The 21,659-nt window shown below is 42.6% G+C and overlaps 1 protein-coding gene across 4 annotated transcripts in view; it reads left to right on the top strand.

Annotated features, from left to right (window-relative positions):
• The window catches only part of SNX4 (sorting nexin 4), a 2,225,118-nt gene that overhangs the window by 1,681,445 nt on the left and 522,014 nt on the right, over positions 1 to 21,659 (top strand). For all 4 annotated transcript variants that reach the window (XM_044075014.1, XM_044075015.1, XM_044075016.1 and 1 more), the window contains one exon: positions 17,754 to 17,843. In XM_044075014.1, the coding sequence (XP_043930949.1) occupies positions 17,754 to 17,843 (90 nt within the window). The remainder of the gene's footprint in view (positions 1 to 17,753; positions 17,844 to 21,659) is intronic.

Below are 21,659 nucleotides of genomic sequence, written 5' to 3'. Positions count from 1 at the left end.
GGTCTGCAAATGCTCGTAGCATGGACTTGGTTGTACAGTTTAACCTCTCAACAAGACCATCAGTCTGGGGATGGTAGGGGTGGTTTCATGTGCTTCACCCCACGATACTTCCACAGACAAGCCAACAGGTCTGACATGAAACTGGCACCTCTGTCAGTCAGTATTTCCTTTGGGAAGCCTACCATGCTGAAAATCTCTAACAAAGCATTTGCCACCTTCTCTGCCTCAATAGAGAGGACAGAGCCACTGCCTCAGGGTATCATGTAGCATAATCCACTACCATTTTCCCTCTGGAACTTGGGGTATTCAGAGGCCCCACAATAGCCATAGCTACCCTATGAAATGGCTCCTTAAACACAGGCAAATGCATTAAAGGAGCTCTCACCTTGTCTCCTGCCTTGCCTACCTTTTGGCACTCCTTACAGGTCCTGCAGTACCCTATTACATCTTTGGAAATTTCAGTCCAATAGAAGTTCTGCATAATACGTCTCTTTGTACGTTTTATCCCCATATGACCTGCAGAGGGAATATCATGGGCTACGGTTAGAAGCGCCAGACGGTAGGCTCTAGGCCCTACCAACTGCTGTACCCTCTCACCTTCTAGCCCTCCCTCAGGGGTCCACTCTCTGTACAGTAACCCTTTGTCCCAGTATACAGATTCCCCCTTTCCTTGAGAATCAGGTGCCTCACTAGCTACCTGCCTCAGGCCCTTGCAATGTAGGTTCTGAGAGCTGAGCTTGTCTCACCTCTCTCTTTGTAACCCTTCCCAGCTCCCCTTCCACAGGAAGTCTCGCATCCTCTGACAGTGGTGCCTCTCTGTCAGGCTGGGTACTACTACTCATCTCTACCTTTGCAGTCACTCTGTCCAAGGGAACATCAGTACCCACAAGCAGCTGTGGCTCACATTCAGTCTCACTGCTACAGAGTAGCTCCCTCCCTGAAGTAACCACCTCACCAGTCCTGGCTGCAAATATGCAGTCTGTCTGGGTCTCCTATCAGACCCACATGCTTGTCTCCTAGCCTGACTGCATGTAACTGCATAAGCACATGGTACTGCCTCATCCAAATCCTTCCCTATCAAAACATCTGCAGGATGGTAGTTCGGTACCCTTGTTGTCTCAAGACAAACTACTATTAGCATTTTGTCTTTCCCACTTACTGGCTCTCTCACCTTTTGTTCCCCACCTTGCCTCTGTGGACATCTGTATGCCACATGGCCCCACTGATTGCATTCAAAACATTTAACCCTTAGGTCCTAGACGTGTACCTGGACTAGTGGCTTCCCCTGCTATTGGCGGATTCTGTTGGGGCAGTCTGTGCTGCCTGCCATGGGTTCCTTTAGACCCAAGAGCAGTACTTGGGGGTCCCTTTCCTGTGCAGGAATGCCCTGCTTGCTAGGTATAGGTCTCCCTTCTTCCCCAACTTATCTGAAGTAGCACATTGTCTATCAGGTAACCAGATCCTCATGTCCTCAGGTAAAGTGCTAAGGGTTTGTTCCCTCAGCAAAAAGTCTGACAGCCCTTCAAAAATGGTGACCTGACATCCAGTCACCCACCTATGAAAATAAGTGCTCAGTTTAGCAACATATTCACACACACTTTCATCTGCCCTGCATCTATTCTCACAAAACTTTTTCCTATACGTTTCAGGTGTTAGCTTAAAACATTCTAACAAGTGATTTTTAGCAGCAGTATAATTAACATATTCACAGTCAGCAAGTTTAGACAACACAGCTACAGCTTTACCATGGAGTAAGGGGGGTCAGGAACCATACCCAGAGCCTTTGGTCAACATCATACTGTTTACACACCCTCTCAAACATATGAATGAAACTATCAAAATTATCCCTATCTTTAAACTGCGGAAGAAATTAACTGACCTTTTGTGCTTCTGGGGTCCAGTTACTCCCTTCCCCATTACCTCTATGACTCTGGCAAAGAGTCAGCATTTCTCTGTCATGCTGCCTCTGCCTCTCCTTTTCCTCAGCTTCCAGGCACAGCAGTTTCTCATTCTGTTCAGCCTGCAGACATCTCAGTCTCTCAGCTGCTTCTATTTCCAAACGCCTGGCCTTCAACTCAAGTCTCTTTAGCTCCAGATGGATTTTTAAGTCCTCTGCAGAAAGGTTGAGCTGTCCATTCTCTGAGGGTGGTACATCTTTACTGCCAGTCTGATTGTCGTCCTGGTTGCTGTTTTCTGATGCAGCTGTGACCAAAGCTGCAATCTTGTCTGCCTTAGTCTGGTTTCCATGCACCAGTCCCCTACCCCTGCACATTTCAGCCAGCTTGCTCCTTGTCAGCTTTCCGTACTCCTCTGCTGACATGCTGCCTTGCTCTCCCTGACTAAGCTAACAAAAGAAATAAAACAATGGTGATCTGAACTATGAGTATTCACTGCATGACTGATTTAGAGTACAAAACACCTTCAGTGATCACTGTACACAAGCTACAGGAATTCACTCTACCCACATCACTACAAGCCATTTAGTATTTGCCAACCAATTAATATATAGTGTGGATATCCCACCATTGCCAAACAGTTAATATGTGATGCCCATGCACTGGCCCAGCAATCAAGGAGCCTTAATCCTCGCCACTAACATCAGTGAGGGGTGCCCATATAGGGAAAGGATAATAAATACACACACAGTAAAGTACAATTTCCATTAAGAGCACACAGAGTTCACAGTCAGTCTGGGGATGGTTTCTCCCTTTCTCTCCAGGTCCCCAGTAAGACTTCCCACTGGCACAGCTATTGGGTCCAGATCTCAACCCTCTCTGTCCAACCAGTGCTTCGTGTCCCTGGCCAAGTAGCTGACACACACACGCACACACTTTGAGATGAGAGTTATGTACAACCACACAGACACTCCTGGGGAAGGCTGGCACAGGTTCTCCAGCTGTGCCCCTTTTCTACCCAGTCTAAAAGTTAGTACCAGCTGCCACCACCCACTAATATTTGTAAGCTACTCAAAGGCCCTTAAAAGGGTGTCCAGTTATTACTGTTCAATATTATTATCCAAATGGTAAATGTGACTGAACAGTTAAGGCTTATTAGAGTGACTTGTTGCAGTATCACTGTATACATGCAGTGTACTCTTAGAGCTTAAATTATATCTGCATAAAACAGCCACAGTTGAAAGTTTTAAAAATATTTAATAATAAATAAAAACACAAGACAATACTTCTTACTACACAGTGCTAGTCAAGAGTTCTGAGATCACAGAGAAATACTTATAATAATACTGTAGAAAAGTTCTGACATCACAGAAAAACACTTAGTCTAATCTTTATAATTCTTAGCTATTTCTAAGAGAAAACACAGTTCTAAATAACTTGCATCTAGAGGAAGACAGACAGTGCTGGTGGTGATAAATGTCCTCAAGACAAAATGCTCTGAGGTCTCTGATTCTCTCTCTTTATATTGATAACACAGAGCTGCTTCACATGACATCATTCTTCACACTTCGCTGTAGTTCCCAGGCTAACAGAAACTGCATTTACATTCTTTACACTGGGTCAGAAACCAGATCAATAAAGGACATCTATACATGGAAATTCTAGCCATTAACTCTGGCCTCAAAATAATAGGCAGAATTCCTTCATCTAGGCATATCGGAGCCGACTTTAAAGGTCAAAGACGGTCATAAAATGCTTGATTTATCTTTCTTACAGCAGAGTGCACTGTTGTTACATTTTTGAAGATTAACATTTACCAACATTTTTTCCCCATTTAAGAGAATATGCCTGTGGCTTATATTAATATTTACAAATGACAGAATTATCTACAGAATTCTATTTGGCTAGGCTGGCAGCCTTCACCTATCTTCACAGCCCCATATTGACCTCGTCAAATCTGGTTTCCCTTCCTTCAGCCTCATCTTCTGGACGAACCATGGATTCTGGACCCTGCTCCAGAGTGTCTGACTCACCCGTCAGGAATGGTCACCCCAGCCTACACAATCTCAAAATGACAGCTTGGCTGCTGTTAATTCCCTTGATCACCAGGATTCCTCCTCCATAAACATATTTTGTTGTCTTCCCATAAAACTTCTACATGAAGATTGTACAAGAGTAAATGGATTAGTTTTGTCTTATGGGCAAGTGATGATCAGCTAGATCCTTTTTCTGTGCCTATACATTCTATTCTGAAATTTGTAGTGAAACTATTTTGAGGGAGCTGCTGCTTCTGCTTTTAGAGTTCATTTGGCAGCAATTTCAAATTTTCGCGTGGGAGAAAATGACTGTATGAGTATGTCGCACAGGCTCTGTAAGGCCTTTTTAAAAGAAATTACTATTATAAGACTCCCATACAAAAATCCATGTCCTCCCTGGGATCTAAATTTCATATTAAAAACATCATTTGTCCCCCTTTGAAAATTCTGCCACATGTGATTTAAAATTTCTGTCTTGGAAAGCAGTCTTTTTAGTGGCTATTACCTCAGCTAGAAGAGTTTCAGAATTGCAAGCCATGTCTGTCAAGCCCCCATACCTGGGTTTTCATAAGGACAGAGTTTCTCTATGCAGTAATCCTTCCTTTCTTCCAAAGCCTGTGTCGGAAAGTAGTAACCTAAACCAATCTGCTGAGCTGCCAGTTTTCTTCCCAAATTACCAAAACAAAGCTGAGTACTGTTTGCGTCTTCTGGACATACATAGACAGTTATGCTTTTACTTGCACAGAACTTCAGAATTTAGGAATTCAGATCAATTCTTTATATCCTACTCTGAGATTAGAAAAGGTCACCCAGTTTCAAAAGTTAACTTATCTAGATGGCTCACTCTTTGTATATCCTACATCTGCATTTCTAAAAAACAGACGTCTTCCTTTCCCTGTTAAAGTGCACTCCATCAGATTGATAGCTACATCTGCAGCTTTCCAAGCAAGGTTACTCCTGGATAATGTCTGAACTGCAGCTACATGGGCAAAACCTCATACTTTTATTACTTATTACAAACTAGATTTGGCCTCCAGGAGTAGAGCCTCTTTTGGTTCTGTGACTCTGAGGAATATATTCCCATGAGCCACCCGAGAGTCATATTGCTTGGTAACATGGTCCTGTCAGTGAGAATAAAGGCAAGATTGACTACAACACATAAAGAAGTTATGTACTTACCATAGTGTTCCATGTGTGTTGTCCATCTCGACCTTTATTCTCACAACCCACCCTCCATCACCCCTTCCTATACTCCTGGGAGACCGAGTAGTAATTGGATTGACGGATCTCCATAGCCTCAGAAATACTGCCTTTGATCCATTGGTAAATGTATGTACTTTAGGTTTTATTCCATGTAAAAGAAGTTTTTTGATTATTTTGTTTTCATGATGGGCAAACAAGATCTGAGGAAGTTGGGGAACTGCATTATGGGTAGGAAAGGATGTCAACGAGCTTTGCTGAAGACCTCGAGCTTTTGGAAAGGCCGAGACAGATCTGACACATCGGATCTGACCCCCATCAGTGAGAATAAACGCCGACATGGACAAGACACATGGAACGTTTTGGTAAGTACATAATTTATTTTCTTAAACCTTTAAGACTAAGCTGATCTTTAGTTAGAGCTGGAAAATTTGATAATAAAAATAACTAGTCTCTGTATATAATGTAGACTTGTTTGTCTAGTTGCAAACAAAGTGCTACTGTGTGTTCCTGTTATGTGTTTTATTAATGTTATGATTCCACCATAGTATTGTGTTTACCAAGTGTTTATGAACACTGAATTTATTAATGTTCTGTGACTAATTGCCTGATGATACTTATTTGTTTTTGAGGATATTCTATTTTAAGTATATAATCTGTTATGTTATAGTTTCTGTTTGCAAACCGTAAACATGGTGATTTGTTCATAGGTTCATACTAGGCTATCTGCCCTGGGGCAATTATAAGCCTAGCCCGATTTTGTTTGGCTTACGCCACCCCTTGATTTGAGTATACCGTGCCCTTTTTAAGGTTTAGTTTGCTGTGCCTCTGTCTAATAGTGACACGGAAGTAATCCCCGGGACAAACCTACGATCCCCCATCCACTCATCAAGATTCTTCTTGAAGAGATTCAGTGAGGTGCTCTGCCTAACATGGATTGGAATTCTATTCCAGAGCGAAGGGAGCCTCTGGGTTATGAATCTGTCCCTCCAGCAAGTTCTATTTATTTCAGTGCTGAGGTTCAAGTCCCTCGCGCGTGTGGCTCTAAGGGATTTAGATTTACTGAGGTGGAGCATGTCCATTAATTCTGGATTGGACATAGCTTTATATGTCAGGCATAGATCGCCTTGAAGTAGGCGGTATGCAACTGAGTAGAGCTGGAGTTTTTTTAACCGAGCAGCATATGGCATCTGTTTGAATCCCTTGATCCTCTTGGTGAGGTACTTTTGGGGTCTTTCTAATTGCTGCAGGTGTCGGGTAAGGTACATCCCAAAAGGGGCATTGTATTCTGTGATGGGCCTGATGAGGGATGAATAAAGGGGCACGATTACCTCTCTTGATCTAGAGGTGAATCCTTTCATGATGAGGTGGGCTATGTAAAAGGTCTTTCTAACCACTTTGGCAATGTGGTTGTCAAAGGAGAGATTGCTATTAACTTGGGTCCCCAGATCCCTAATTTCTTTCACTGTATTTAATGGGTTACCGCCTATGTGGTAATTTGTGGGCACATTGATTTTGCCAAAGGGTATGACTATACACTTTTTTGGCATTTAGCTTTAGACCATGGCTCTGGCACCAGTTATCCATTTCTGTGAGACCTTTTTGAAGGATGTTTGTGTCAGCTGGAGAGTTGATTATGGCGCCTAGTTTGCAGTCCTCTGCGAACTTGGTAAGCCATAGTCCTCCCACGTTGGCCTGTACCTCGGAAAAGTATATACCGAACAAGAGCGGTCCCAGGACAGAACCTTGTGGGACGCCACTTGTGACCAGTTTCGAGTCTGACATGGCTCCAGCAACTCTCACTCTGTGGGTTCTGTCTTTGAGCCAGTTTGTGACCCATCTTGTGACATAGGGGTTTATATTTAAGCTGGATAACTTATCTATGATGCCCGAGTAGGGTATTGTGCCAAATGCCTTTGCTAGGTCCAGATAGGCTGTGTGGACTACCTTCCCTTCATCTATGGCTTTGGTGACTGTTTCGAAGAAGTCAACCAGGTTCAAAAGGCAGGATCTGCCCTTGACGAAGCCGAACTGGGTAGGATCTAGTGTCTGTAGGTCCCCAATGTCTTTGTTTATAAGCTCCATGATGATCCTCTCCATAGCCTTGCAGACTAAGCTAGTCAGGCTTATGGGGCGATAGTTTCCAGGGTCCTTAGAGGCTCCACCTTTGGTGGGACCACTGTTGCTGTACGCCATTCTGTGGGCACATATCCTGTAGTGAGGCTGAGATTGTACAGCTGTTTTATTTGAGGGATTAGTTCTTCTTGGAGTTCATGTAGGACGCAACCTGGGACGCCATCTGGTCCCATGGAAGCAGTGTTTTTTGCTTTGGAGAGGGCAGCCTTCACCTGAGCATCAGAGATGTTTGGGAGGCAGCCCTCTGCCGGGATAGATACTTGCTCTTTTTTTGGAGGGGAGGGGGTGGAGAAGTTTGCACTGAACCTGTCTGCCAGGATATTGGCGATGTCTGTGGGTTCAGTGTATTTTTTGTTGTTTAGAATCAACTCAGAACAAGTCTGGGAGTTGCATCCCAGGTTCCTAACATAACTGAAAAAAGCCTTATGATTGTCTTTAGTGTCCTGAGCAATTTTTCTCTCGAAGCTGGCCTTGGAGGATTTTATGAGGGATCGTAATTTTTTGCTAGTACTGATCAGAGATGGCTTCCCTATTAGGGATTTTGCTCTATCATGTAGTATCTTCCTCCTCCTGTTGTACAGTTTATTTATGGCTGGGGTCCACCAGACTGGACGCCTGCCTTTGGATGTTTGGGTTTTGGTTTTGTTTGGGATAGCATGATCCATGCATTCCTGGAGATGTCCGTAGAATGCGTTTATATAGGATTCTGCAGTTTGGGCCGTAGTTTCCACTGGCCCTGGGGCCTTGAAGGATTCCACTTTGGTTTTGAGAAGTGAGAAGTTAGCTTTTGATAAGTTTTTCACTGTGGTTTTCTGGGCTGGGGGTGGGGTCGGGATGTGGACATCCAGTGAAATTAATTTATGGTCTGATCTTACCAATGAGGGATATACTTCAGGTGTGGAGCATAGAGTCCCCATGTTGGTAATGATCAGGTCTAGTATGTTATCCCCTCTTGTGGGAGTGGTGACTAGTTGTTCCATAGCATTTGAGTTTATAATTTTCAGGAACCTTTGGGCTAAGGTGCTGGGGCTTGAGTAGTGCTCCCAGTCTGTTTGGGTAGTTGAAGTCGCCCAATATAATGGTGTTCGGAGAGATCTTCATGTTCTCCAATGTTTTCAGGAAAGCCGAGTGGGATTCCTGACTTTGAGGGGGTGGTCTGCAGGATGCTATAAACTGAAAAGCAGTCTTGCCCACTGTTAGTTGCACATGGATGGTCTCCGATACTTCGTGCAATGCCACTAACCTGGAGGTGTGGATATCCTTGATAAATATGGAAACTCCCCCTCCTTTTGTGGTTCGGTCCAGGTTTTGGGGCCGAAAAGCATGATATGAGATATAACCTGGTAGTGCTGGGGTGCTCTCTGGAGCCTTGAACCAGGTTTCTGTCACTGCACAGATATCGATGTTCTCCATACTGAGGAGAGCTTTGAGTGCGTGCATCTTGAGGTTAAGACTTCTGGCGTTTAGCAGCATTATCCTTAGTTTCTTGTTTCTTGTGCTGTCTATGGAGGTGGGTTTGACTTTAGAGCCTTGCCTAAAAAAGGCACTATGGGGGTGGCAAGAGCCTTTGCCAATATCCGAAAGCCCAGTGGTGACAGGTGCAAGCCGTCCCTAGCGAAGCAACGTGGCTTGTCGAGCATGTCATCCCAGGCTGACAGACACTGGATCCCCTTTGAATGACACCAAAATTTTAGCCAATTGTTAAAATCGATCATTTTGTCTTTGTACTGTGGCATCATTCTGGGTGAGGGTAAGATGCTGTTCAAGGTCAGGGTCATACCGGCCTGGGCTACATGATCAGAGAGTTCCTCTATGTCTCTTTTCATGTAGTCCAGGGAGGTACATCTCAGGTCATTCACACCAGCATGTACAATGACTGAGTCATATTTGTATTTGCTTTGGAGTGACCTGAGTGCTTGCGTTATGTGGCAGATCCTAGCGCCCAACAGGCAGCTCACTGTGACCTTCTCTCTATTCAGCCTGGTGAGCGGGACGTCAGTGTGTCTGACAATAGTCTAACCTATTACAAGAGTATCAGGTGTGTTATTCAGCCTTAAGGGCTGTGGCTGCTTGGCACACTGACTTTGTGGGCTATGTGTTGTGCGTGTTTTGTTTTGGGGTAGCGTTTGGTTGGATGTCTGCTTTGGAGGTCTCTGTTGCTTATTATGACCGAGTTTGATAATGCTCCTATGTTAAAGGATGTGGTGTCATAACACAACAAAGTATAATCAGGAATGAGGACCAGAAAGCTCCTGGATTTGTATGTTTAAGATATTGTCATTAGTAAGTGGATTTTAAATTATTTGTTCTGACTTGCTTTGGTTAATGTAGTTAACTTGTATGTAGGCATGATTATTATTTGGTCTTGATGAATTTACTGCTCATTGTTCAGGTAGTTAAAATCCCCAGTAAAGGTTATATTGTGCTGTTTACATCCTGGAATTTAGTCAAGAAAACTTTGTTGTGTATAAGATAAAAACAGTCTACAGTAGACACCAGTATTACATTCAGTATGTTGGTGTTAGTGTATAACTTTTTAGACCTAAGCTGTTTTCTTGGCTTCTCGTTTGTAGATGTTCTTTTACAAATATGTGGCCACTACAACTTGTCCCACTGGATTTGCAGCATTGAAAAATTTTACCTTGCAATTTGAGATATGCATTTTGGATTCTAAAACCGGTTTTCAGTAATGAAAAATAGTTGGTATTCTGTAAGCAGAGGAAAGTTTCTAAATAAGCAAAATGTAGAGAAAAACATTATAAACTTGGATTTAGACTGGTTAAATATGAAAAGGTAAAAACAGAAGTAAATCCAAACAGTCCGCCATGGCAGTTGCTGTATAAAATCATGGATTTTTTTCAAAGGAAAATAAAACCATAAAAGCAAGGCCAAAACACAGGTAAGCGCTTTCACGCCTTTCTGAACAGGTGCTTCATCAGATCTAAAAACTGTTACAAACCATCTTTTAAACACAAGTTACTTCACCAAGTCACGTGATCTAAGAATTGGTTATAAAGGGATTGTTCCTTTAAGTCCCTTTCTACCATCTGCATGTAATTCTAGAATCCACTTCATCTCTTTACATTCTGTTTTATTCCTTAAATCACCTTTTCTATTGCTAGGTGTAAGTAATTCCAAAACTTAAAAGTATGACTGGTGTCATTCCCTAGAATATGTTTATATAGTGCATTATGAATATCATTCTTCCTGATGTCATTTAAATGTTCTCTAATTCTGTCTTTCAAATATCTGTTTGTCTTATCTACGTAGTAGGATTCACATTTCACACAGAATGACAAATGTACTAGATTTTGACTTCTGCAATTTGCATAAAAATGAAATAATTAACTTTTCTTACTCACTGGATGTACGCACGAATCACTGCTGTGAATATGTTTACACATGTTGCAGTCTCTACATGAAAATGTACCACACTTATTAAAGACAGAAACCTTCTTATTAGTGGATTTATAACACAGCAACTGTTTTAATGATCTATTGCTGTTATAGCAAAACTTGGGTGCATTACCAAGTACTGACCTATACCTATTATCAGATACAAGTAGTTGCCAGTTTTTCCTAAAAAATATTGCATATAGTTTGAACATCCGTAGAATAAGTCATGCACATTCTAAACTCAGAGCCTCTTGCATCAGAGATCTTTCTTTCGCTGTTCAATACTCTCTCAGAGAACTAAGGTTTAGCAACATCCCTCCTTTGTTGAGGGACCTCATCACAGGCAGCCTTGACCTCCACATCATGGTAGCCTCTACATTTAAAGTCACTTTTAAGGTTCTTAAATGATTCATACATAATGCTATCATCAGCGCTTAAACATACAGGCTTATACACCTCAGAAAGGTGGTACACACAGCCTACCTAGACCTCGCAAAGGCCTTTGACACCATTCCCCATTCTGGTATTATAGACAAGCTCACCAGCCTGAACATAAACCCCTACGTCACAAGATGGGTTGCCAACTGGCTCACGGACAGAACCCACATGGTGAGAGTTGCGGGAGCTAGGTCCGACTTTAAACCGGTTGCAAGTGGCATTCCCCAGGGCTCAGTCCTAGGACCCCTCCTGTTTGGCATATACTTCTCAGAGGTACAGGCAAGCACAGGAGGACTATGGCTGACCAAGTTCGCAGACGACTGCAAACTAGGGGGTACAATTGACTCTCCAGCTGACACAGACATCCTCCAAAAGGGTCTCACTGAGACAGATACCTGGTGTTGAAATCATGGCCTCATGCTAAATGCCAAAAAGTACATAGTCATCCCCTTTGGAAAAAACAAAGTACCCACAAACTACCACATAGGTGGTAGTCCCCTAAATGCGGAAGACGTAATAAGGGATCTGGGGACCCAAGTAGATGGTAATCTCTCCTTTGATAATCACATTGCCAAAGTGGTTAGAAAATCCTTCTATGTGGCCCACCCTAATCACAAAAGGGTTCTCATCCAGATCAAATGAAGTCATTGTGCCCCTCTACTCATCACTCATCAGACCCATCATAGAGTACAATGCCCCATTTGGGATGTACCTTACAGGACACCTGCAACAGCTGGAAAGACCACAGACGTACCTCACCAAGAGGATCACTGGCCTCAAACAGATGCCCTATGCAGCTCGACTGAAGAAACTCCAGCTGTACTCGGTTGAATACCGCCTACTCAGAGGTGATCTTTGCTCATATTTGATCAGAATTGATGGACATGCTCCACCTAAAGAAAACCATATCCCTCGAGCCACACGCTCTAGGGATCTAAACCTCACTACAGCAATAAATAGGACGTGCTGGAGGGATAGATTTCCTGTCCCAGAGACTTCCCATGCTTTAGAACAAGATTCTAGTCTACATTAGGCAGAGCTCCTTGCTAACACTCTTCAAGAGAAACTTTGACGAGTGGATGGGAAACAAAGTTTACCCCGGGGATCACTTCAATAGCTCTGCTGGACAGATGCACAGGGAACTAATCTAAGGGGGTGGCGAAAGCCAATGCATTCTGGCTAGGCTTATAAATGCCTTTGGGCAGGTAGCCTAGTACCTACCTATGAAGCACCTAGACTCCCCTGAAGAGTCCATCACTTCAGACGCTGACTTAAATGATGCAGAAGAATCCCCATGGTCACCTACTGAGGAGGTCTCATTTGGATAGATCGTGGAGATTCTGAAACAAAAGGGTGATTGGCAGCCCTCCTCCCCTTCTGCCGAAGAGTCAGTCTACCTGAAGGCCTTCAGATCTCGCCCTTCAACCTCTTGGCTGACTCCGCCTCCTGATGAGCTCATAGACCTGCTCTCTCGGAAGGCGTGGCAGACCCAGATACCATAGACCTCGCAAATAGACCTGCTCTCTCGTAAGGCGCGGCAGACCTCTCCCCCCCCCCCCCCCAGATACCATAGACCCCACTCCTCGGATGCCAGATAAGTACATTACCACCCTGAAACACAAATCCTTCTGGACAAAGGGGGTAGCAGTGAATCCCATGATTGTGGTGGTGGCCACTAAGAAAGAACTTTCTGAGACAAGTTCTTGTATCCACCCTCCTAATAAAGATTTAGGATGATGGATAGATATGGAAAGCATGTGTTTTCTTCAGCGAATTTTTACCTTCGATCATTGAATTACCTTAGCCACTTTACCAGACTGCAGAGAGATCTAATTACGGAGTTGTCAGACTCTCTTCAATGAGCTGTTGCTGATGCAGTCAGAGAAGGTGTCAGACTCTGTTCAAGGAGCAGTTGCTGATGCAGTCAGAGAAAGTCAGTGCACAGCTAGCCACCATCAGTGGAGTTACGAACTCCTCCATGAGGCTTATAGCATATGCTGCAGATAGACCGAGTAGAGTTGTGGGTTCAGGCATCTCCATCAGGAGGCAGGTCTGGATACAACTTTGCGGAACCTTTCAGATCTTCATTTGTTAATGCCCCATTTGACGGCTCATCACTCTTTGTGCCAAAAGTAAAAGAGACGCTCACCAGATGTGAAAAGGAAGTTAAGACTTTGTCTGTTGCTGGAGTACGTTTTTCCGCCACTACCAGACCCTTTCCCAAAGGTCAGAGAGGAAGCGGGAAAATGTGGTTCAGGAGACCCTAGAGATCTTACCAAGACACACAAGGTGAAAGTTCTCCCCGAGGCAGTGGGGAGAACAATAATGTAAGACGCCACCCATGTGGCAGATGAGGTCCGCTAAACCAAGGCCCTTTCAGCGCTCCTGAAGGAGTATGCGATTATCTACCTCTGGAGCCAGTTTGGGGGCATTTATCCTTGCACCTAACAAACAGGCAAAATGTAACCATAGACAAATGGGTGCTGGATATAATTTCCAGAGGATATATAATACCCTTTTGTTCCCCCGCCCCGGTCAAAAAATCAGTTCCAGATGTTCCACCCAGTCAGCAGGTATAAGCAACATTAGAGATTCAAAAGTTGCTAAGCAAAAGAGTCATCCAAGAAGTCCCCACAGACCAGAGAGGATCCGGAACTTACTCAAGATTCTTTTTAGTTCTAAAGAATACAGGGGACTGGAGACCCATTTTAGATCTCAACAATTTTAACAAATCTGTAAAGAAGACGAAGTTCCTGATAGTAACACTGCAGTCAATATTTCTGTTGCTGGAAAAGGACAGTTGGTTGTGCTCCATAGACCTACAAGATGCGTACTTCCATATACTAATGGAAAGGTGGTCAAGAAGGTACTTAGCTTTCGGCTAGCTGCCAGTCATTATCATTTCAGAGTCCTGCCCTTTGGTCTCACTACAGCCCCCAGGGTGTTCACCAAATGTATTAGCGATAGCGGCTTACTTGTGGCGCCGAGGATTCCGAGTGTTTCCCTATCTAGACGACTGGCTCATCGCCTCCCCAACCAGACATATACTGCTACAAGGCAAGGACTACACCATTCAAACTTGCGCCTCCCTAGGCGTCATGATAAACTTTGAAAAAATCTGTTCTACGACCATCTCAAAACTTAAACTTCATCGGAGCAGAATTAGACACCAGTTCCTTGATGGCAAAACTCCCCCAAGAAAGAGTATAAGATCTTCACTACCATGTTCGGACACTAATCAGAAAATCTAGTCCAGCAGCGAAACAAGTTCTACAAGTGCTAGGAAGGATGGCAGCTTCAATAATTCTTGTTACCCTAGCATGTCTCCATATGAGACTATTACAATGGCTACTATTAACTCAATGGTCCTTTCTGGAACTCCCCATGTCTCACAAGATTCTGATTGCAAACACTTGCAAAAGGGACCTCCTGTGGTGGATTCATTCTCCTCTAATCTGTCAGAGGTGACCATTCATTCCACCGAAACCAGTAGCAACTGTAACCACGGACACTTCCCAGATTTGGGGGGGGGGGGCATTATCTAGGAAAGACAGTCCAAGGTATCTGGCAAGATCACGAGGCTAATGTGCATATAAATGTCCTACAGATGAGAGCTGTGCTTCTGGCGTTGCTTGCATTTCAGGACTCTGTCCCTCTAGGGACGATAGCGATCCAGTCGGACAACATGTCCGTAATGTGGTACATAAGCAAGGAGGAACCAGATCTTATCCCCTATGCCGAGAAACATTAAGAGTTAGGCAGTGGGTGATATCCTCCAGTTGCTTTCTAGTAGCAATGCACATTCCAGAGAAATCAAATGTGATTGCAGACAGATTGAGCAGAGCCATTCTTTGGCCACACGAGTGGTCCCTCACTCAGATAGTAGCGGAGTCTGTTTTCCAAAAATGGGGCCAGCCTTGCTGTGATCTCTTTACTTCCCCAATCAATGCCAAATGCAACAACTACTTCACCCCTGATCCCCCCAGCGGGAGAGGCTTCAAGGGATGCACTTGTTCACGATTGGCCTCTGGGATTACTGTATGCCTTTCCTCCTATTCCCCTGATTTCCAAACTGCTACAGAAGGCAAACTCATTGGAGACCACTATAATCCTCATTGCCCCTCATTAACCTCGACAAATTTGGTTCCCCTTCCTGCAGCCTCATCTTCTGGAGGAACCATGGATTCTGGATCCAACTCCGGACCTGTTGACACATCCATCAGGAATGGTTTATCCCGACATTCAGAACCCAAAATCGACAACTTGGCTGCTCCAGTTCTCTTAATTACCAGGTTTCCTCTTTTGTCCTCTCCAGTGAAGAAATTTCTACTGTCTTCTCACAAACCCTCCACACAAAGATTTTATACCAGTAAGTGGAAAAGATTTGCTATTTGGGCTAAAAATCATCAAATTAAACCCCTTTTCTGCGCTAATCAATTCCATCTTGGATTTTCTCTCATAAATATTCCACGAAAATGCAGCTGCTTCCCCTATCAGCGTTTCCTTAGCTGCAATCTATAATTTTCATATAGGCCTAAATGACTGTCCTATTATGGCACGCAGGCTTTGCAAGGCATTTTTGAAGGTTGTACTGTTAAGACCTCCTTACAAGAACCCTACTCCTCCTCCTTGGGACCTTAATCTTGTTCTTACTAATCTGATCTCCACACCCATTTGAACCTTCAGCAACTTCAGATCTCAAGTTCTTGACATGGAAGACCTTATTTCTAACAGCTATTACATCTGCCAGAAGGGTCTCAGAGTTGCAAGCTCTGTCTGTTAAACCCCCATACCTCATTTTCCACAACGATAGTGTCCTTACAGACAAATCTTGCATTTCTTCCCAAATTTATATCAGAATCTAATTGAATCAATCTATTGATCTGCCAGTTTTCTTCCCTAACTTTCAAAACAAAGGAGAAATATACCTTGCATTTGCGTGATGTACACCGACAATTGAAATTTTATTTATAGAGAACCTGTGATTTCAGGAAATCTGACCAACTATTTATATCATATTCAGATACCCAGAAAGTCCTTCCAATTTCGAAGGTTACTCTGTCAAACTGGCTATCCCAATGCATTTCTTTTGTTTACAGATCTGAAAACAAGCCCATACCATTCTCAGTAAGAGCTCATACTACCAGATCAATAGCTATGTCGGCAGCATTCTAAGCAAGAATGCCATTAGATTCTATTTGTGCTGTAGCCACATGGGCTAACCCGCATACCTTTATCACCCATTACAAAACAGGTTTGGCCTACAGGACTAGTGTGGATTTTGGTTCTGTGGTTCTGAAGAATATTCTTCCATGTGCCACCCAGGAGTCAGGTTGCTTGGGACATGGTCCCCATCGATGAGAATTAGGACGAGATTGACAACATCACATAAAGAAGTTATGTACTCACCATAATGTTCCATGTGTGTTGTCCATCTCTTCCCTTATTCTCACATCCCTCCCTCTAACCCCCTTCCTTTATTTGATAGAATGAGAAGATATTCTTTCCAGAACCTTATAACTGAAAGCCTTTTTCATGATTATGTGTACATTTCTTGTATTTTTACCTTCTTATATGGGACTTGCGTATAGATATGTACTTTGTAAGGGGGTAAACAAGATCTGAGGTATTTTCCAGGTGCATCATGGGAAGGGTATGAGCCCACAAGCTTGGTTAAAGTCCTCCAGCTAGCGAACAGGCCGAGACTGAGACTGATCCGATGCATCGGATCAGACCCATCTGTGAGAATAAGGGACGAGATGGACAATACACATGGAACTTTATGGTGAGTACATAACTTTTTACTATAATATAATAGTGATAAGGATGATTAATGCATCTCAGAGCTGAGGCTTTTGGAGAGTTAGATTAAAATGTGTAGTATAATACTAACTTTATGTACGTAACCTTCCTGTTTACAGTGCCCTTTCACACCTTTTTGCAGTCTTGTTTCTATAGATGTCTGCTCTGTAAAGTCTGGTAATGCCAGCATATCTGAGTTGAGACATCTGCTAGTACATCTCAGCAGAATATATAGCATCCTGCTGCTTGACCCTTGAAGTGTGCGTTTTTTTTTGTTTTTGCGGGTGTGAACTGGTTTTGCCATCCAGGATTTCTGCCTTTTAATTCGTAATGAACAATTGCTAGTATGACACATTCAAGCACACGTAATGAACAATTGCTAGTATGACACATTCAAGCACACCAGTTTCATTCTGTACTACTTATTTTATAAAATACAGGGAAAAGAGTTATACAAAATGCTGTAAAAACGTTAGTCGCTAACTGGAATTTATTAAATGGTCTGTCAAACTTATTAAAGTTTCTGTCCTTTTTTGTGTAGTGAGGACGTTTATTGTAGTGTCATTAGGAAGCCAGTTATTTTCTGCTGAACATTTATATTACGTAGCAGCTGCCTTAGCTTAAGAAAACAGGCCATAAAACTGTTGATGTTAATGTGTGCCAGTTTAAAGTTTGAACTTGTCTCAACTACAGTAGAGGTTGATAGAGTCCTAGTTAGCCGCAGCTCCTAAATTGTATGGCTTTAGGTGCAATAAATGCATGTTATTCAAGGCCATAGACAATTGTGTTTGTCTAGTTTATTTGTAATGGATGAAATGCAAGTTGTTCCATATTCTTTGTGTTACAACAGTTATGCAGCATCTGTTGATGACATCTTGGAAGAGGAGGAACATTATGCTGATCAGTTAAAAGAGTATTTGTTCTACGCTGAAGCTTTAAGGTAAGCAGTTATTTCTGCGCTCCATAAATGCTCCCTCCCCCAAATAACTTTTTTTTTCCTTTTTTTTTTTTTAATACTTATTGGTGCACAAAATGTTGATTTATTTTGCAAGTTGTAGCATCATGTTGATGCTACTTTTTTCATATGTATTTTAAGTAATTTTGTTAATCTCATTTCAGTCATAAAAATCATGTTTTATAGCATCTGCATTTTAACAGTGATTAATAGTTGCAAGATAATGAGATGGATGAAAAGATGAAAAGACCAGGTCATCTGTGGCTTGTCAGTTTAATTTTGATTTATGATCAGAGGCCAAATAAGAAAAGTCAAGAGCATCTGGTTTACTTGGGACAGCAGCATATCTTATAACAAGAGGTCCATCTTTAGTAACAAGGCTTCCAGAATCAGTAATGCCCAGTAGGTAACATTTTCCAAATCTGCTATCTATACCTTATCCCACAACGAGCCACCACTCACTGCCTCTTTCATAGGAACACTACTAGACAAACAGTCACAAGGACCATAATATGCCTAGCCACATACATCTTTTAGTCAGTGCACTTAAAAGGTCTTGACACCCTTTTTGAGCACTTAGTAGTGCATAGTTAACAAATCAAAGACAGTTGTACATGATAATCCTGGAGTAAATTTGGTAGTCAAGGTAGTATTTTTTTAATCTGTAGTGATAAAATAATCCTTAAAATGAGAATAGAGTTAAAAACAGAACCTAAAGTTTTAATTTCACAAGAAATGGCCTGGACTGTATTTTTACATATTTTTGAAATATTTTAGGTTAATTCCATTTTCCTACACTGATTTTTTTAATGATGGTGAATTTTATTTAGTTTATTTACTTCCCCACCTTGTCAGTTTTTTTTGTTTGGCCAGGCGGAGTGTACAGTACATATACCATGGTGTATATGTATACTGCTTGCTAACAAGCATGCAAAGTGCCTTTATTTGTTTATGCTAGTCAGGGAATAAATCAGCATCAAATAAATGTTTGAGTCCTTTCTGATATCTAATGTGCTTTCCTGATTAGATGTGTGTGCTCATGGTTCTGCATCCCGTCTAGTAAAACTCCTGTTGCTAGGCTGAAGAGGAAAACAGAAGCACAAATTGAAAGATCATAGGTAATATAAGTAACAGTGCAATTAAAAAAAAAATCTGAGGTTTTTGTGCATAAGCCTAAATACAAGTTGGGTGAGAGTGAGTTCTTAGTTAAACACCCAACTCCAAAGCATCAGTAATACCTCACTCATTGTTCAGTTAATGTACCTATACTGCATCCCCTCTGTTTTTTTCAGCACATTTGTTTTTTTTAAATCACCTTTATTTAGAAATTGGTTGAAAACAAGTGACCATGACATAGTTATGCCAACAGTCTTACGAATTACCAAGTAGCTGTTTGCACACATTTATAATTCAACCATGGTTCCTCCTCCTTCTTGAATAATAGTATCTCTTAAAAATGTTCATAACGGTAGTGATATCATAATACTGTGGAGCTGAACATATAGTTACTTTCCTCAAACTTTACTGATCTGCTCTCCCAAAACCTCTGTACAGCAAGATGGTGTATGGTAAGAACTTATTCAGCTCTTTACAACACAGAAAACATGAACATTCGGTTTGGAAGAAAATAATTAGTCGGTAAACGTGTCTCACATAATTGCATATTTGTAATTACCTGATTTGTTATGTACTTGCAGTTGACACTGGGATCGTACTTGCAATTGAGAGTGGGATCCTTACCCTGTTTCCTCAACAATCTCATCAGGTATCCCTTACCTCTATATAAAATGCAAGTACTATGTTCATTGCGTTGATAGCCAAGTGAAACCGAAACTAAAAAAATTAAACTACACGGCTACCCATCAGATAAAGAAATTAGAACATTATACATGTGCATAACAGAGAATGTGTAAGAAGTGTTCCAAGGAAAATGTCTTACAGCAGTATAGTTTTCATAAATTTATCGATAAATGCCTGTTCACTGTTCCAACAATCTTTTAATTATTTCAGTCATAAGTATGATGAACAATGATGTCCTTCTATTCCTATGTTGCAGTATTCCAGATGTGGGATTTCCTGCCCTTAGGCGACTCGTATGTTGGCTCCTGTACAAAAGCTTCAGCTTGGCTGTTGCAACTTGTGAGATGTCACACGGACCATAAACCAGGGACCTTAAATGTGACGTCTGCACGCACAATCCTCAGAACTTTTCAGCCGCAGACAACCTACGCATCGTATGATCGCTCATTCAAAGACGTCGCATCAATAAAGCTATGTAACCCATTGGGTTCCTTTTTTTTTTTCTTGTTTTGCTGTTATTGCCTAGGCTTGGTTGTTGTAGCCTTAACTGATCTCAGGTAAAAAGGGAAAGTGACAATGTGGGTGCCAGATACGTATGAAACAACAGTAGCCAGCAGTTGAAGTGTAAGGAGACATTAAAACAATAAATCTAAGGTATAGAACCATAAAACTTTATTAGTCACAAACCGGTTTCGGCATATCCATGCCTCCTTCAGTGTGAATAAATGGACATACTTAGTAGTTCGTGACATACATATTTAAAGACAACCTCGACCAATAGGAACATAGTATGTTCCAATAAGATTATTTTATGGTTCTATACCTTAGATTTATTGTTTTATTGTCTCCTTACACTTCAACTGCTGGCTACTGTTGTTTCATACGTGGTACTTTCCAGCCGTGCAGTACCTACGTGCAGGGCATTTCGTTTCAGTGGTGCCAGATACCCCATAAAGATGCCCATGATAGGTGTGTTTTTTGCTTAGGCCAGGGAGCACGACTATTCCTCCTGCTCGATTTGTCAGTCTTTTGTCTGAAGACCCTGTGCAGCCATCTGGCCGCGTTAAACTTTTACCTAGAAAACCAGCACCTAAAACGGTTAGCTCTTAGAATGGATCCCGCATCGGAGGCCGAACACGAACCTCCGCAAAAGAAGGCCAAGATTCCTAGGCCTTCCTTGCCTGCTGCTCCACTTCTCGACACCCTGCCAACTGCCGATCTAGGAGTTGAGGAGCGCTCGGCAGTTCTGTTGACTTCAACAATGACCCTTGAGGAAGCCGTTGCACAGCTGACGACTGGCATGTCCTCGGAGCTTGCCCAGACAACGACTGTCATCAATGTCGAGGGGGAACCAGATTCTATGGTACCTCCAACCGGGATCCAGCCTTTGGAAATGTTGTCTTCTAAGTCGGATGCCAGGCCAGTCCCTACCTCCACCCCGGCCAAAAAGAAACAAAAAAACAAGCATACATCGTCTTCTCCAGAAATCTTTCCAGATTAGCAGGCTTTCACTTCCTCACTTATGCAGGCCTTCAGCCTCAAAAAAAACAAGCATACCTCATCTTCTCCAGAAATCTTTCCAGATTGGCAGGCTTTCACTTCCTCACTTATGCAGGCCTTCAGCCTCAGCCCCCTCTACTCCGCCTTTATTGAGCCCTAGGCCTGCTTCTACTCTTCCTTCCCACCCATGACCTCTCAGGTTAGGGAAGAAGAGAATTATTCTTCCTTTTCTTCCTCAGAGGACTCCATTTCTTACACATCTCAGCTTGCCTCTCCCCAGGAGTATTACTCCCCTGATGAGGAATCTGTAGAAGGGGATTCCCCCTGAGGATATTACCTTTGGTGAGATCATCACCAAGATGAAAGATTACTTCGAATAGGATACTTCCCAAATGACTGACACCCAAAAGAGAGGTCCTTTGAGCTGCTTTAAGTAGAATCCCCTCCCCCTCAGCGGTCCCTCCAGTGCTTCCTGCTTACTTGGATGCCTTTAATTCAGCC

The sequence above is a fragment of the Protopterus annectens genome, chromosome 6.part0 (genome assembly GCF_019279795.1).
Source record: "Protopterus annectens isolate FY-2018-M chromosome 6.part0, PAN1.0, whole genome shotgun sequence".
NCBI classification, from domain to species: Eukaryota; Metazoa; Chordata; order Ceratodontiformes; family Protopteridae; genus Protopterus; species Protopterus annectens.
This window is presented reverse-complemented; position numbering and strand designations above follow the sequence as displayed.